The sequence below is a fragment of the Canis lupus genome, chromosome 26 (genome assembly GCF_003254725.2).
Source record: "Canis lupus dingo isolate Sandy chromosome 26, ASM325472v2, whole genome shotgun sequence".
NCBI classification, from domain to species: Eukaryota; Metazoa; Chordata; class Mammalia; order Carnivora; family Canidae; genus Canis; species Canis lupus.
The window spans coordinates 24,958,046-24,974,551 of NC_064268.1; the positions used below are offsets into that span (position 1 = coordinate 24,958,046).

The 16,506-nt window shown below is 42.2% G+C and overlaps 1 protein-coding gene across 14 annotated transcripts in view; it reads left to right on the top strand.

Moving 5' to 3' along the window:
- Positions 1–16,506, top strand: part of DEPDC5 (DEP domain containing 5, GATOR1 subcomplex subunit) — a 125,101-nt gene that overhangs the window by 49,186 nt on the left and 59,409 nt on the right. For 8 of the 14 annotated variants that reach the window (XM_025474645.3, XM_025474647.3, XM_025474648.3 and 5 more), the window contains 4 exons: positions 1,273–1,493; positions 5,359–5,562; positions 7,480–7,615; positions 8,617–8,714. In XM_025474645.3, the coding sequence (XP_025330430.1) occupies positions 1,273–1,493; positions 5,359–5,562; positions 7,480–7,615; positions 8,617–8,714 (659 nt within the window). Of the gene's footprint in view, positions 1–1,272; positions 1,494–5,358; positions 5,563–7,479; positions 7,616–8,616; positions 8,731–16,506 lie in introns of all 14 variants that reach the window. The other 6 variants (XM_049101669.1, XM_025474650.3, XM_025474652.3 and 3 more) reach the window with 2 other exon arrangements.

Here is a 16,506-nt window from a genome sequence, read left to right on the forward strand (position 1 = left end):
GTTTTAATAAAGGTATACTGTTTTTTAAACCTTTATTAAGGAAATGTTCAGACATGCTCAAATAGAGTAATGAAGAATGATCATGTCTTCTCAGTCTAATTTTATTACTTCCCACATTTTACATTTTGCTGGAGTATTCTAAAACAAATCCCTTTTTTTAAACCTGTAAATATTATAGTATATGTCTCTAACATAAGTTTTTTTTTAATACTTTATTTATTTGAGAGAGAACATGAGAGAGAGCATAAATGAGGGGAGAGACAGAGGCAGTGGGAAAGGGAGAGGGAGACTCTTCACTGAGCAGGAAGCCTGACACGGGACTCGATCCCAGGAGTCATTGGGCTTAGGTTCATGACCTAAGCCAAAGGCAGATGCTTCATTGACTGAGCTACCTAGGCACCCCAAGGATTTCTTTTTTTAAGATTTTATTTATTTATTTGACAGAGAGATAGAACACAAGCAGGGGCAACAGCAGGCAGAGGGAGAGGGAGAAGTGGACTCCTCACTGAGCAGAGAGCCCGATGTGGGGCTCGATCTGAGGACTCTGGGATCATGACCTGAAGCTAATGCAGACTGTTAACCAACTGAGCCACCCAGGCACCCTCTAACAAATAAGAATGAAAAATGAATTTCCACAAGTACCACAATTAACAGTAATTCTTTAATATCTTCTAATAGCCAGTCTATATTCAGATTTCCCAGTGGTTTCAAAAATGAGTTTTTACAGTTGGTTGATTTGGGATCTAAAAAAGATGGAGACATTGTATTTGGAATGGCTTTTTTCTGTGACAGTAGATTGCATCACTTTCTTCATTTGGCTGATTGTTGTGTCATAATGTTTAACTTGTGCTCTCTTCTCTGGATTTCCTGTAAGCTAGCAATTACCTCCAGAGGCTTGATTAGATTTAGGCTCAGTTTTTCATGTAGGAAGACTCCAAAGGTGGCACTGTGTACTTTTTCTTGCATTGTATCATATCTTGTTCATTTGCCCCAATTCAGTGATATGAGATGGATTGGTGGGATCAAGTAGGGTCAGATTGGAGCAGTCACTGCTTTATAGCTATGACCATGGGACTTGGGTCATTTGAGAACTGTCAGTTCTGACACAGTGTCTCAAGCTGGTCAGGGCAGAATTCCCACTCATAGATCACACTGGGCATTTTTGGTATTGATTTCCCAAGTAGCTTGGACTGGAGATGGGTTTTGGTCTTTTAGTTCTAGGTGGGGCAGCATCACTTGCTTGTTGGTAAATCATTGCCTCTCACCTGTCAGGTCTGTGCGAGAACGGGACAGTCACAATCGAAAGAGTGCCAGCTCCTGTGATGTCTCATCCAGCCCTTCCCTGCCCAGCCGTGCACTGCCCACTGAAGAAGTGAGGAGCCAGGCTTCTGACGACAGCTCCCTGGGCAGGAGTGCCAATATCCTGATGATCCCACACCCCCACCTGCACCAGTATGAAGTCAGCAGTTCCTTGGGCTATACCAGCACTCGAGGTCAGAGAGCCAAAGTATGAGCGTAGCTGGGGACTGGAATATTGTAAGGCAGTACAATCTATAGGCCTCTTGTTTACTGTTTCTCTGTTGGGGACAGCTCCCTTCCTGTAGCAGGGGATGGGGGGATGGTGTGGGGTATAAGTCCCACATCTTAATTATTTAATTATTTCCATGCCAATGCAATGAGAATAAGTCACCTGAGCTGTATGTATGTGCCTTTAGCACCTTTCTCCCCCTCACTATAACTGTATACCTTTCCTTATGTTAATGTAGAGTTCTTCTTAGGCCTAGAGTCAAAGGTGTTTGCTTATTTCCTTATCATTTCCATTTGTGCCATCCCTAAAAACAGCCTCAGTCCCATATTCCACTTTTAAGATTTCTCCTTACAGTTACCTTACCTACTAACCTGGCTTGCACTATAAGGAGCACAGGTGCTGCTTTTTCTGTATCTTATCCTGCCATGCAGCAGTACCTGCAGCTGGAGTCTACAGACCCCTACTGAGTTTTTAAAATACTTTTTATTTTGAAATAATTATAGATTCGTGGGAAGCTGCTATCAGACACGTGCACACACACAGGGAAGTCTATGTACCTTTCATTCATTTTCCCCATGGTGACATGTTGTGTAACTATAGACAACATCAAACCCAGAAACGGACATCGGTACAAACCATTCAAATTCACAAGCTTATTCAGATTTCACCAGTGTTACCTGTACTCATTTATGTATGTGTATTTCTATGCATTTGTTTGTTTTTAAGTAAGTACCATACCCAACGTGGATCTTGAACTCATGACTCCGAGATCAAGAGTCATATGCTCTACCAATTTAGTCAGCCAGGTGTCCCTATGCAGTTTTATTACATGTGTGTAGATTTATTTATTCATGATTATCACGATAATTAAGTTACCAAACTATTCCATCACCACAAGGCTCTCTTGTGCTACCCCTTTATAGCTACACACTCTCACTAATCTCCTTCTCTATAATTTTGTTAATTTCAAAGATATTATGTAAATGGAACCATACCCCTTCTGACTTTTGATCACTGACTTAGGAATGCTGTATACACCCAGCTGCCACCTCTTGCCCTCCTGGAAGGATTCCCAAAGGGTGAGGAGTGTTTTCTATGACCCAGGACATTGAAGGAGAAGCCATCAGCTCCAGCACCATATTATTCACTTATGCCAATGGCCTAGGAAAACTTGACTATAGAAAAAAGTTTGTTTTTTAACTGGCTCAGAATATAAAAAGGAAATGCTGAAAGAGAAAGGAGCAGACATTTAATTACATGACTCTAGTATATAACCTATATCACCTATCATTAATTAGTTTTAGCATTCAAAGGAATTTTAATACATTTGAAATTTCTAGGTTAGCTTTTCCCACTTTCCAAAAATTTCTAAGTTTGCATGACAATTACTCCCATTTTGCTGAAAATATTCTTAGGGTCTGTAACAAAAGCTGAACTTAAAAGTTAAGTCTTTCAAAATCCTTGTTACTCTAAAAGCCAGATCTCTGAGGAAATAACACTGTAGCTTTGAAAATAGCTTTCTTAAAAATTATCTGAATGGTAGAATTGATTTCGATGTCCTTTAGTGACATTTGGGAGTTTATTGGAAAAGCCAAAAAACAATTCACTGAAATATTGTAAGGCAGTACAATCTATAGGCCTCTTGTTTTCTGTTTCTCTGCTGTGTTTAGAGGGTCTTAGCAATTTGCCTACTCAATGTAACATAGAAAACATTTCCCCTTTCCTCTACACATATTTTTGACCCACTTTATCTCTTACTCCTATTTCTCAACCTTTTCAAAGCATGAACTGATCTTTTTTAATTGGGTTTTCACCTTTTATTTTCATGAGAACTAACTAGACCATATTCTTTTTTATTTGGTAAACCAGAGCATCAATTCATTAATTAACAAGTAAAAAATATAGCTTTCATGGAACTCTGAATGTTCTCTTCTTGCATGCAAATCAGCTTTGAGGAATTAACTATAACTGTATACCAGATTATTTGGTAGGCATTGGCTAAATATTGGTGGGCAAGACAGTTCCTTGATGCCATGGAATTTGCATCTGTTGGACTCACTTTCTAACGTGGGTGATTGCTTAGTGAACATGGGATGTACATCAGGGGAGCTGGTTACGGGTTTTAGCTCTTTGATCCTCTTAGGTTACATAGCCTGTGCCCTCCATCTCTATAATAGGGACCTGTCTGCCATTGCACAGGGGACAGGTTGAGTCTAAATATCATGCCACCTCCTTGCCTGGTCAACATTGGATACATTCACCTCTTCATACTTTTCTCCCAAGAATTTTTTTTTTTTTAAACACTGAGTCAGTGGGAGGGTATTCTGATCCACCCAATCATTAGGGCCCCAGACTCCTTCCATCTTGGGATGCCATGGTCATTACCACTAGCCTCCAAAGCTGGCATAGTAGCGGAGAGAGAATGGATATCATGAGTGGAGATAGCTTTTGTGTTCCAGGCTTTCAATTAGAACGTGTCACTTCTACCTATGTTCTGTTGGCTGGAACGAAGTTATTATTTTTATTTTATTTTATTCTATTTTATTTGATTCCAGTATAGTTAACATACAGTGTTATATTAGTTTCAGGTATATAATATAGTGATTCAGTAATTCCGTATATCACCTGGTACTCCTCACAAGTGCCCTCCTTCAACCCCATCACCCTCCACCTCCTTTCTGGTAACTATCAGTTTGATTTCTATAGTTAAGAGTCTATTTCTTGGTTTCTCTCTCTTTTTCTCCTTTGCTCATTTGTTTTGTTTCTTAAATTCCACATATGAGTGAAATCATAATCATATAGTTTTTGTGTTTCTCTGGCAGACTTATTTTGCTTAGTGTAATATTCTCTAGCTCCATCTATGTTATTGTAAATGGCAAGATTTCATTCTTTTTTATGGCTGAGTAATATACCATTGTATGTGTATACCACATCTTCTTTTCTATTTATCTATTGATGGATGTTTAGGCTGCTTCCATAATTTGGCTATTATAAATAATCCTGCCATAAACATAGAGGTGCATGTATCCCTTTGAATTAGTGTTTTTGTATTCTTTGGGTAAATCCCTGGTAGTATGAATACTAGATCATAAGGTAATTCTATTTTTAATTTTTTGAGGAACCTATCTGTACTCTTTTCCACGGTGGCTGCACCAGTTTGCATTCCTACCAACAGGGCAAGAAGTAGAATGAAGTTATTTGGCCCCAGCTCAAAGAGGCTGTAGTCTTGTGTGCCTACACATTGGCTGTCTCTGCCAGGGTCTGTCCTTCTAGTCACCAAATATCTATCTTTATTGTTCCTTCCGCATATAGAATATACCCACTCTGTCTCCCAGGGAAATAACTCAAGTCATTGTATCCAGGTCAAAGTGTAATGTCTCTAGGCTATGTTTTGTCCTCCTCATCAGGTATTGGTATGGCTTCACTGGGCCAGTAATTTAGGAACCAGAACCCCTTTCTCCCAAGTATTTATTTATTTAGCATGGGGGAGGGGCAGAAGGAAAAGGATTGAGAATCCCAAGCAGGCTCCACCCCCCAGTGCTGAGCCCCACAAGGGGCTCAATCTCACCACCCTGAGGTCATGACCTGAGCTGAAATTAAGAGTCTGGCGCTTAACTAACTGAACCACCCAGGTACTCCTCTCCCAAGTATTTAAAAAGTAAACCAAATGTTTCATTTCATTATAGTTTGGTGATTTTACTCATTTCTCTCACTTCCTAACATGTTTGATGTCCAAGATTCTAGTCAGCTTGGCTAATTGCCTGCCTAGTCCTGGTTTCACCGTGGATCTGTGCTTTCTCTTTGTGCCTCAACTCCACAATAACTGACAGATGTCCTGGAGAACATGATGGAGCCACCACAGCGAGACTCTAGCGCACCAGGGAGGTTCCATGTAGGCAGTGCGGAATCCATGCTGCATGTTCGACCCGGGGGATACACGCCCCAGCGGGCGCTCATTAACCCCTTTGCCCCCTCACGAATGCCCATGAAGCTCACATCCAACAGAAGACGCTGGATGCACACTTTTCCTGTGGGTAAGTTGGTTGCCCAGGAAAGCCTGGGCTGGGAATTGCTAGTCCTGGTCCTTGTCACTAACCAACCATGTGGCCTCAGTCAAGCATCTCAATTTCTCTGCATCTCCAGTCACCATCCATGAATTGGGGATAACCATGGCCACTCTGCTTACCCCAGGGGTTCTGAGGGTCCTTGAGGACACATTTGGAAAGGTCTTTGTAACTAATGAGCTGTGTAAAGCTAAGGGCTTCTCATTTTTGTTCCAAAAGGACTGTACTCTACTTTTTTAAGGCTAATGCCCCTCATTCTTTTTTTTTTTTTTTTTTTAATGCCCCTCATTCTTGTTCATTCCTTCCACTCCTAGCTCTAGCTCTTTCTAGATAGTGATATTATTGTCTTGGTTACACAGAAGTTATAGTACTTTGTCTTCTCTCAGGGGTCTCTGACAACTGGAAAAAGAAACATTTTATGAGAAATGAGTGAACTTTTTTTTTTTTTTAGTTCAAATAAATTTTTAAAAAAGATAAAATAAGTGGGTTCTATTTTTTCTAATAAGATGCTATACAGAAATAAAAATGAACTACAACTACATCCAAACCTTTTAAATTTACAAACATAATGAAAGAAGCCCGACATAAAAGAGTACATTCTGTATGATTCCATTTAAATAAAGTTCAAAAGCAATCAAAACTTAAAAATTCAAATTCACTGTTTTTCCTAGCCCGTCCTTTTTGATCTGTGTTCTCTCCTACAGAGGATGACAGTAAGGTTTTATAAAGCTGTGGCTAAAATTAAACTTCAGCTTAATGGGTTCTGACTGGGCTGGGAAGGAACAGATGCATTAAACTACAGGATTTTTTCATGGAAGCAGTCCCACTGAATGCCTGCAAATATCTAGTTATTTCCTTTTCCACTTGCTTTTAGCGTTAAAAGTTAATTAAGTGAGAAATGAACCTGGTTGTTTGGGCTGTAATTGGGGGGGGTCACTCCCAAACTCCTTTTTGTCCCCCTTCTCCCTGCCATAATCAGTCACATGATTTATTTATTTCCGATTGTCTCTTTCCCTATGTTGTTAATCCCCATGGACTCCCTTTGAGTTTTCTTATGAGAACCATTGATGTTTGTTGTGTGACGACCTCCAGCTCTTCTTGCTCCCAACCATCAGGTACACTTTACTGAAACAGGACTTCCCAGCTCCACTTCCTCTCTTTCCTCCTCCTGTCCGCCTGGCCTGCTCATAGCTGAGACCCTCCTTTGCCCAGCACCCCAACTTTGCATTTCCTCACTCACATCCTCAGAGGTTCTGTTCTTCCCCAAGCTTATCTGGTAATCTCCTGCTTATCTTTTGCCTCCTCTACATTTGGGATTTCACATACATTACTACTTCTGCCCAGGTGCCCTCTCCTTTAGTTTCTACTAACCTTGCTGAAACTCATGTCTGAAACTTCTCCTTTCCAGAAGCATTTTTTAGTAGACATCTAATTGTGATTTCTCTCCCACCCACCCCATGTCTTTTCTGTACTTGTTCATCCTCTGCTGCTTAGAGTCACAGTTGTCACCGTCTTATGTATTAACAGAATCACTGGCGTTTCACTTGTGTGTTCCTTGTCATTTTGTTTGTGGGGCCCCCTTCTGGGAGGGGTCCTCTACTCCTATATGTCAGTATTTCTCCTCAGCGTCTCAGTTTGACATGCATGAGGCAGAGGCTCCTAAAGTATTCTTAGACTGAACAAGGTGGCAGATGTGAGGCCCCACAGGAGGATGAGCCCTGCCTGGAAGAGATGTCCTTTTGGGAAGCTGGGTCAGGCTACATGTGTAACATTCCCCTTGATGTGCTCTCCTCTCAGCCTCTCCCAGCAGCTGGACAGAAGTAAAGCTAAGTACAAGGCACTAGCTGTTGGGTGGGAATGACGCTCAGTGGATCTTTGTCTGGGTAGGACCATCCGGAGAGGCCATCCAGATCCATCACCAGACCCGACAGAATATGGCGGAGCTACAGGGCAGCGGGCAGAGGGACCCAGCTCACTCCTCTGCAGAGCTGCTGGAGTTAGCATATCAGGAAGCTGCTGGAAGGTGAGGATGTGTGTAGGGCTCCAGAAGGTACTTTGAGAAACTACCCAGCACCCAGCACCATGGCAGAAGAGTCTGCTGACTAAACATTTCTATTCATTAGAACTGAAGGGACAGTAAGAGATCGAGCCTTCCTTTGTCGGTGCTGTTGCTTTCACTGGGCCAAGTGCAAAGCAAGCAGCCTGACGCTGTTGCCACACGTGTTACCTGGGCCCTCCTTTAGCTTTAATTCCAAGCACACCTTGTAAAGCCTCAGACGCAAGTTTCATCTAGACCTCAGCCAACAGTGAGAATGAGCGCGGAGATAGGTGGTTCATGTGTGTTTCAGGCAGTCTGGCTGTGACTTCTGTCATTTTGGTCACTGAGAAATTCCACTCTTGAGGTTAGAAGTTGTTTATACTAAAAGCAATGGAAATCAAGGCCTGTGTTTACAGAAACAACCCTCCCTTTTGAACCTGAGTTCTAAACGTGTTACAAGGCATCAAGAGAGTCCATGCAGGACTAAAGTCATATAAGCCTTGACAAACATGAGCTGGGGTTACAGCTGGCCTCCCTGTTGCTGTGATGCTTTAGGAAACACTTTGCAAAAGGCGGTCTTTGGCCTTTTTTTCAATCACCATGTCCCATGGGGTAGATGAGAGAAATGGGCAGAGGGTGACCATCTTTACCAGCTTAAGTTGGTATGTCTTTTCAGTTACCTCATATCCTCCTGTCTGTGTTAGCAGGGGGAAGCATGGGACATGGAGGGGTGGACAGCCCAGTATGGCAGTGGGAGAGCAGTTTTGGGGGGCAGGACAAGCAGGCCACTGGAGGCTGGAGCTGGCACACATAGCAAGCACTGCAGCCTGGTAGCCTCTGATGTTGCTCCTAGTTGTTGTCAGACTGTGTTATGTGGCCAGATAGGCGGTGCTGTTTTTGATGAAAAGTCCTGGGACCCAGGGTGAGCAGGATAAAAGAGGTGATGATTTGCATTAAGCCAGGTGGCTGGGCTCTGTTCTCTGCAGGCACAGCACTTCCCGCCAGCCTGGTGACAGCATGTCCTTCTTGAGCTTCAGTGGAACAGAAGAGCTTTCTGTCAGCCTGCTTAGCAACAGTGGTGCAGGTAACCAGCCCAAGAGGTAATGGAGTTGGGATGCTCAAAGGTGCAGGCGCACATCTAGAAAAGACATGGGGAACAGAAAAGGAGGGCCAAGTCTATTTTGGGATCATTTCAGCCACAATTTTGGGTGACCTATTTAGAAGCAGTGCTCTATAATGCATGGAATTATAAATGGCCTGTGTGCTATGTTTTTAGCTGAGAATGCATTGGTCAAGTCACATTCATCATTGGCCTGTCAGTGAGTCGTGACCAAGGGCCACTTATGAGTTTGGTGTTGAGGGTAACACCAGGGACAGCAAGAGTAGCCTCTGCTCTGGTGGAGTTCTTAGTTCTGTGAGTAGGGGGCTCACCCAGCAGCATAAAAACAATCAGGAGAAGCCCAGAGGGGGAATAGTGTAGTTCTAGTTATGAGATTACAAAAGACAAGGGTGGCATTGGTGTTTTGAGAAGTGGGCACATACCTCACACTTGAAGGTATAGAATTTTGTTACCTAGAGAGTTACTAGGTAAGGGTTCTGGGTGGAGGCGGGGTGAGTATGAACTTATACAGGTTAGATTCTTTCTGGAAGCACGTATATTTCTACCCTATCATGCAATCATCCTGGGAAGGCATCTGGTATTAAATGTATGTTGCACATGGGGCGACTTAATGCCCAGAGGTGTAGAGATACTACATGAATCTCTCAAGCTCGTGGCCAGGTGTCTTGACTCGGACTGCTGGTCCTTGTTTTGACCACCCTGTTCAGAGTACCTTTAGGATGTGGGGGAGCAGGAGTTGGGATGAGTGAGGGTAGATTTTGGAAAGCCTCAAAAGACAGATACTGTCAGGATGACTGTGAAAATCATTAAAACTTCAGGGACAGAGTGGAAATGGGCCTGCTCTTCTATGTTTTAGTTTTCTATAACTAACTTGCTTTTCTAAAACTTAGCTTAAAGAAGGTGTAGTGAAAGTGAAGCTGTATGCAATTGGTTAATGAAGTATTCTTCCTTTCGTTGGTTGCTTCATCCAACAGTATTTCTAGAGGTCCTTGGCTAAGTCTTGAAAAGCAGTTGGTACTAAGAAAATCCCTAAGAGATTGTAATTGATTCATTTATTATTTATTCCCCCCTTCCTTTCTTTTCTCTCTCTCCCAGTTTCCTTCTTTCTTTTATTCTCTCTCTCTCTCTATTTATTTATTTATTTATTTATTTATTTATTTTTTATTCTTTCTCTTTAAATGAGAAAAACAAATTGAATAACAATTTGTGGATAAGAAAGATACTTTTTATGCCTGCACCCAGGGTTCTGAAAATGTTACTTGTAGAGTACCTTCAGGATATCACAATAAAGATAGTCTTTCCATTTTGTTAAACCAAGGGGCCATATTATAGGAACCCAGAGTCTGAACTTTCCAGGCTGTTTGGGGTGGAGTTGTACCAAGGAGGACTGCTCTGGGGCTCACAGGACTATAGCTTGAGCTAGTTTTACTGGTGACCTGAAGCAGGGGAGTTCTGGTTTCTAATGGTAACAGCACCAGGATTTACCTGAGTAGTCCTGGAGTGGTTCTGGGCCTGGGAGAGCTAAGGTAGACCAAGTGATTCCTCAGAAGATGAGTCTTTTGGAACTTTGAGATCTACTTTGAGGAAAATAAGGAGGTTTCAAAGAATCCTTATTTGGGGATGGTTGTGGAAGATCTTCTAATGACACCATCACGGAGTCCTCTGAGCCAAAGATTCCTGGGCACACATGTATGGGAAAAGCATTTGTTGCCACATGGATTCCTGGTTCAGCCTTCTCCATCTTGGACTTTTGCACCATAGATCCATATATCTGATGGGCCTCTCTGCTTGGATGACTCCTGAGTACCTCATCCTTAGTTCATTTACAATGAAAATCATGTCAAGTGGTTCTCACACCCACTTTCCCTCTTCTGTTGCCTCTTTCTTCAGACTCTGGCCTCTCCCCTCCATTCTCACTGGCACTGCTTTGGTTCATACCCCTGTCATTTCTGGCTAGGATTATGAAAACAACCTTCTAAGTGATCGTCCTGCTTCTGTTCCTGTCCCCTATGATTCATCTTCCATACTGTCACCAAGGTGATAGTTCCAAATGCAAATCTGATCAGCCCCTCTTTCCCATGTATAAAACTCTCCTGTGGTCCATGGCCTATAATGCTGGTCATTACCTGTCTCCTACCTGCCTTGTGTCCTCATTTGTCACCACTTCCACACATCACTGCATGGAGAAAGACTCAGACTGTAGACTCTTTGAATGTGAGTCCTGACTCCACTTCTAATGAGTAGTGAGGCCCTCGGGCCAGGTAACCTTTATGCGTCTTGCTATCATCATCTGTATCATTAAATGTGATAATCCACATAAGGTGCTTGGACCAGTGCCTGGTGTGCATGGGGTGTGCTCAATGCATGAGAGCTGCCATCGTTGAATACGTTATGAGAGGTGCATGTGTTACATTCCAGCCATTGCTTGGCTCCTCTGGAGATCTTTGTCCTCTTATTTCTTTGCATGGACTAGTCCCCTTGCAGGATACGCTTTTCCCCCTCTCTTCAACCCTCATTTTGCCTGGCAGACGTCAGCACAGTCTTTATGGTTCAAGCCCAACAATACCCTCTCTTTGAAGCCCTCGCTGGTGGTTCTCTCTCATACCCAGGCCTTCCCAGGAGATGGTAGGCATGTTTCCACAGAGCTCCATATGCATAACGCAATTGTACTACTTGGCATATCATGATCCCGCTGTTTGTTTCTATGTCTGTCTCTGCACTAGACTGAAAGAGCTTATCTTTATTCATCTTCTCCCCACAGTGTTTAGCACATTTATTGACAAATGAATTTGTGCTTCCACGACCAAGCTGCCATATGTGAGAAGCATTTGAGCAGCCCAGAAAATTATTCTCTTTAATTGGTATGCAAGTGCGCAATTACATAAATATGTTCTAGAATGTGTAGCTTCTTAGAAAAGTGGGCTCCTTGGATTCTTTTTCTAGTTAGGGTGAGAGAGTTAAGTAGGATCATCCTTACCTTTGCACAGTCCCTTTATGACCAGTAGCATGTATTTTCAAAGGGTCGGGGGTCATCAGGAGGTATATAAGCTATAGCATTGGGATCCCATAGGATTTGAAATCCCGTCTGTGATCTTGTGCTTCCTGATCAATTACGTTAGCTAGCCACAGAAAGAATTAGATAAAAATCATTCCAATTTTTATTATCCTGTACAATAACCAATAAATGTCAGATCTATCAGGATATATCTCGAATCTTTCCATATGTCATCACCCCCACCAGTCCTAGCCCTCTCCAAGGCACCTTCATCTTTTGCTTAGATTGTTACAGTATCCCACTGACTTGTTTCTCAGCTTCCTCCTTTTGCCCTTTCATAGTTTATTTCCAGCACAGCAATTCTGAGTGACCCTCTGAAAATAGAAGTCAGATCATGAAACTTCTGTGCTCAGAACCCTCTGGGGGCTTTCCGGTACACTCGGATTAAAAGCCAAAGGCGTTATAGTAGCTGACAGAACCCCCTGCCCTTTGTGACCCTTTGTTACTGTCAGACCTCATCTCCTGCTTTCCCCTCACGCATTAGTGAAGTGGTTTTCCAGCTGTCTTAGGCACACTGAATCTGAGATGCTTTCTCCTGCTCTCCCCTCTACTATTCCCTGGCACCGAAGAGCTTTATGGGTAAGGTCCACATGTCTGAGTTTGCCCAGGACAGTCGTCCTGGTTTGAATTAATTGTCCTGTATAATTATTAATAGTGTCTCCTTTCACTCTTGAAGGTGTCCTGGATTGGATGATAAATGCTATGGCCATCCTACCCATAGTTTGTTCTATTCCTTCCTTTAGGTCTTATCCAAGTTGCCGCTCTCTACCCTGGCACTCCCCATCCATCTTCCCTGCCTGTTATTTCCCCATTAGACCACCTATCCTACTAGATCTTTTAATTTTGTATTTTTTATTGTAAGCTCCAACAAGGCAAGGATTGTTTCACACATGGCTGTATCTTCAGAACTTAAAACAGTTCCTGGCACAGATCAGGTAGTTGAATGAATACTAACAGCTTTCTGAGGTTAGCTTTCCCTCCACTGAAGAATACTTTTCTTCCCTGTCTTATAATCTTGTTGAACAGTTAACTGGATTCCTTTTCTCAAATGCTTGGATAGTCTTTCTGCCTTGCTTGTGATTTTTTTTTAAGATTTTTATTTATTTATTCATGAGAGAAACACAGAGGGGGCGGGAGCAGAGGGAGAAGCAGGCTCCATGCAGGGAGCCCGATGTGGGACTCGATTCCGGGTCTCCAGGATCAGGCCCTGGCCTGAAGGCGGCGCCAAACCGCTGAGCCACCCGGGGCTGCCCACCTTGCTTGTTTTTTTTTTTTTTTTAAAGATTTTATTTTTTTTATGATAGTCACAGAGAGAGAGAGAGAGAGGCAGAGACACAAGCAGAGGGAGAAGCAGGCTCCATGCACCGGGATCCCGACGTGGGATTCGATCCTGGGTCTCCAGGATCGTGCCCTGGGCCAAAGGCAGGCGCCAAATCGCTGCGCCACCCAGGGATCCCCCACCTTGCTTGTTTTTAAAGTGACTTTTCCTTTCAAGCCATCCTCAATCTTCATGGAATACAGTTTGCTTTCTTTAAACTCACTTTACTCTTATCCATTCCAGAAATGTTTATTGAACTGTAGGCAGTGTGCTAAGGCCTGAGAAGAAACAAAATGATTAAGACACTAGTTCTTCTCATCTCAGGGAGCTCTGGCTCACTGTTCAAGTGGAATTCTATTTGATACAGTTTTGTGCAGGGTAACAATGATGAAAGAGAAGCCCTCTTGTGGGGAGCTGGTTACTGTGTGGTTTGAACATGTGACCTCTGCTACATTGTGATATGATAGATGAGGGAGTGCCTCAGCCCAGTCCTTCATGGTCTTTATAGAGTTTAGCATTCAACTTTTGCAGATGCTCAGGTTCATCGTCTGTGTAATTGGCATAAAGATCTTCACCTACTTACAGGATTGTTGTAAGGAGCAAAGGTAGATTGGGCTCCTTAAGGGCAAAATTGTCACAGTAGATTCTTATTTGGGGACAAAGTGGGGTTTAAATAAACAACTAGTTATCTTTTCATTCATTAAAAGAATAGAAAGGAAACAGAAGAACCTCATCTGTGACCTCACCTTCACCTCCTGGGCTTGACAGTTTGCACCATCTGCAGGCACTCAAGCGTGACTCAGATTTTCTTCTACCTTTGGACATGATTCATATGCGAGTCACGATTCACAGGAGTGGTGCCTCTGTGGGTTTCCCTCCTGGCCCTGAAGAATTTCATTTTGAGCATTGTCAGCTGGGGCTTCGTACCTGTACTCTTCACTTGTTTTTCACCATGCTGCCCAGCAGGGACCAGGTGGTTGATGAGATCAGGGAGATAGTTTTTTGTTTTGTTTTGTTTCTTCAAGATTTTATTTATTTATTTGAGAGAGCGAGAGAGAAGAAGCAAAAGCAAGCACAGGCAGGTGGAGGGAGAGGGAGAGAGAGAATCTTAGGCAGGCTCCCCACTGAGCCAGAGCCTGATGTGAGGCTCAATCTCATTTGGTTGAGATCATGACTCGAGCCAAAATCAAGATTTGGATGTTCAACTGACTGAGCTAGCTAGTCATTCTAGCTGTACCCCGACATTCAGATTTCTTGACTGAACAAATGTCAAAAGACAAAACTAAGAAGGTGATTTTCAACATTGGTTCCTCAAGTTGAATGTCTAGCTTTGAAGATCTCCTCACAAATGTTAGGTTGGAGCAGAGCTGATTGACCATGAGGTCTCACCTTGTAGGGCATGTCATATGCCAATAGCCAGTCCATCTGACTGAAAATAAAATCTTAAAGGTAGAGCTGGTGGGAGCAGCACTTTGTTGGGCTTGAAACTGCAAGGAAACTGTATAAAGAGCCTTATAAGAGAGCATAAAATATTTATTTCTTTAAATATTTTTCATTGATGTTTTTTAAAAATAAAGTTTGTGTGTATGTGTGTGTGTGGCATAAAAGGCTGGTGGCTTTAAATGTGCTTTTGTTCTGTAGGGATGGCACAGTTCTGCTTTTGGCCTAAGAACCAGAGCTGCTCTGAGAATCCCTATTGACTTGCCTCTTTGAGCTCAAAGAATTGCCCACACATAAGTTGAACTATTCCTTTATTAGTTTAAGAATTTCAGTTCTTATAGACCCAGTTTGGATTTGAGTTTTCTTTAAAAAAAAAGAAAAAAGAAAGAAAAAAGAGGCTCTAATGACCAAATTTAGCATCTAAACCTGTGAGGTAATGTATTTAATAATTTCCTATTGCTCAGAATGCTTTGAGAATACCAGTTTTGTAATTTTAGGTTCTTAGGCTGAACAAGAAAATCCACCTCATTGCTTCTTAATAGCCATGCTTTGTGTTTGCATGAAGATGGATGTTGTCAACCAAGATAGCTTTTTTAGAAAATTTAGCTCCAAGTGGCTTTTGCTTGTTGACAAAGAACAGCTAACATTTTCAGTAGCTGAAAACTGGTGCCCCAGATAGAAAGTCAGGAAATGAAGCATCTGTAGAGTTGAGCAGAGTTTAAATGCAGTTTTCACCTATTTATTGTGTGATCTTCCCTAAGTTAATGAACTTCTCTGGGCTTCAGTATGTCTCTACAAAATAGTACCTACTTCATACTTGCATCATACCAGGGGTTTGAATAAAATGAAACACTGTGTTTGTCTGACTTAATAAGTTGTACCTTCTTATTTTGATGACTATTAATAAAAAAAAGAAAAATCTAATGAAGGCAGTTCCAACAAAGAAGTTCTGAAATTGTTTTGGCCGAGTGACATCATCTTTTTAATTTTTAAAAAAATTATTAACTTTAAAATTTATATACAGTAGAAATCACTCTTTTTAGTGTACAGTTCTGTGACTTTTTAACAAATGCATATAGTCATCTACCAACAAACACATCAAGTTAGAGAACATCTCCATTATCCTCCAGATTCTGTTGTGTGGCCCCTTTGTACTCAACCCCACTCCCTGTCCCCAGGCAACCCACTGATATGTTCTCTGTCCCTCTAGTTTTGTCTTGTCCCAGCATGTCATGTACATGGAATCATACAGTATGTAGCTTATTGAGTCTTGCTTCTTTTATTCAGCAAATAATGCATTTGAGATTCACCCCAAGTTGCTAAATGTTCATTACTTTTTATTGCTGAGTTGCATGCCATTGTATGAGTGAATTAATTTGTTTATCCCTTCACTAGTTGCAAAATATTTGGGGTGTTTCCAGGTTTTGGCAACTATGAATAAAGCCACCATAAACATTCACATAACAGATTTTTGTAAACATTGTTTTTTATTTCTCTTGAGTAAGTTCCTAGGCATAGAATTGCTGAGTCAGATGGTAAATATCTTTTTAATTTTTATTATTATTATTTTTTTAAAGATTTTATTTATTTATTTTTAGAGAGAGAGTGTGCCTTCCAGCAGGGGGAGGAGCAGAAGGGGAGGTAGAAGGAGAGGAAAAAGAATCTTTTTTTAAAAAAACATTTTATTTATTCATGAGAGACACATACAGAGAGAGGCATATACATAGGCAGAGGGAGAAGTAGGCTCCCTGCAGGGAGCCTTATGAGGGACCCACCCCGGATCCCAGGATCATGCCCTGAGCCCAAGGTAGACACCCAACCGCTGAGCCACCCAGGCATCCCAAGGGGAAAAGAATCTTAAGCAAACTCTGCACTGAGTGCAGAGCCTCTCTCGGGGCTCATTCTCATGACCCTGAGATCATGACCTGAGCTGAAACCCAAAA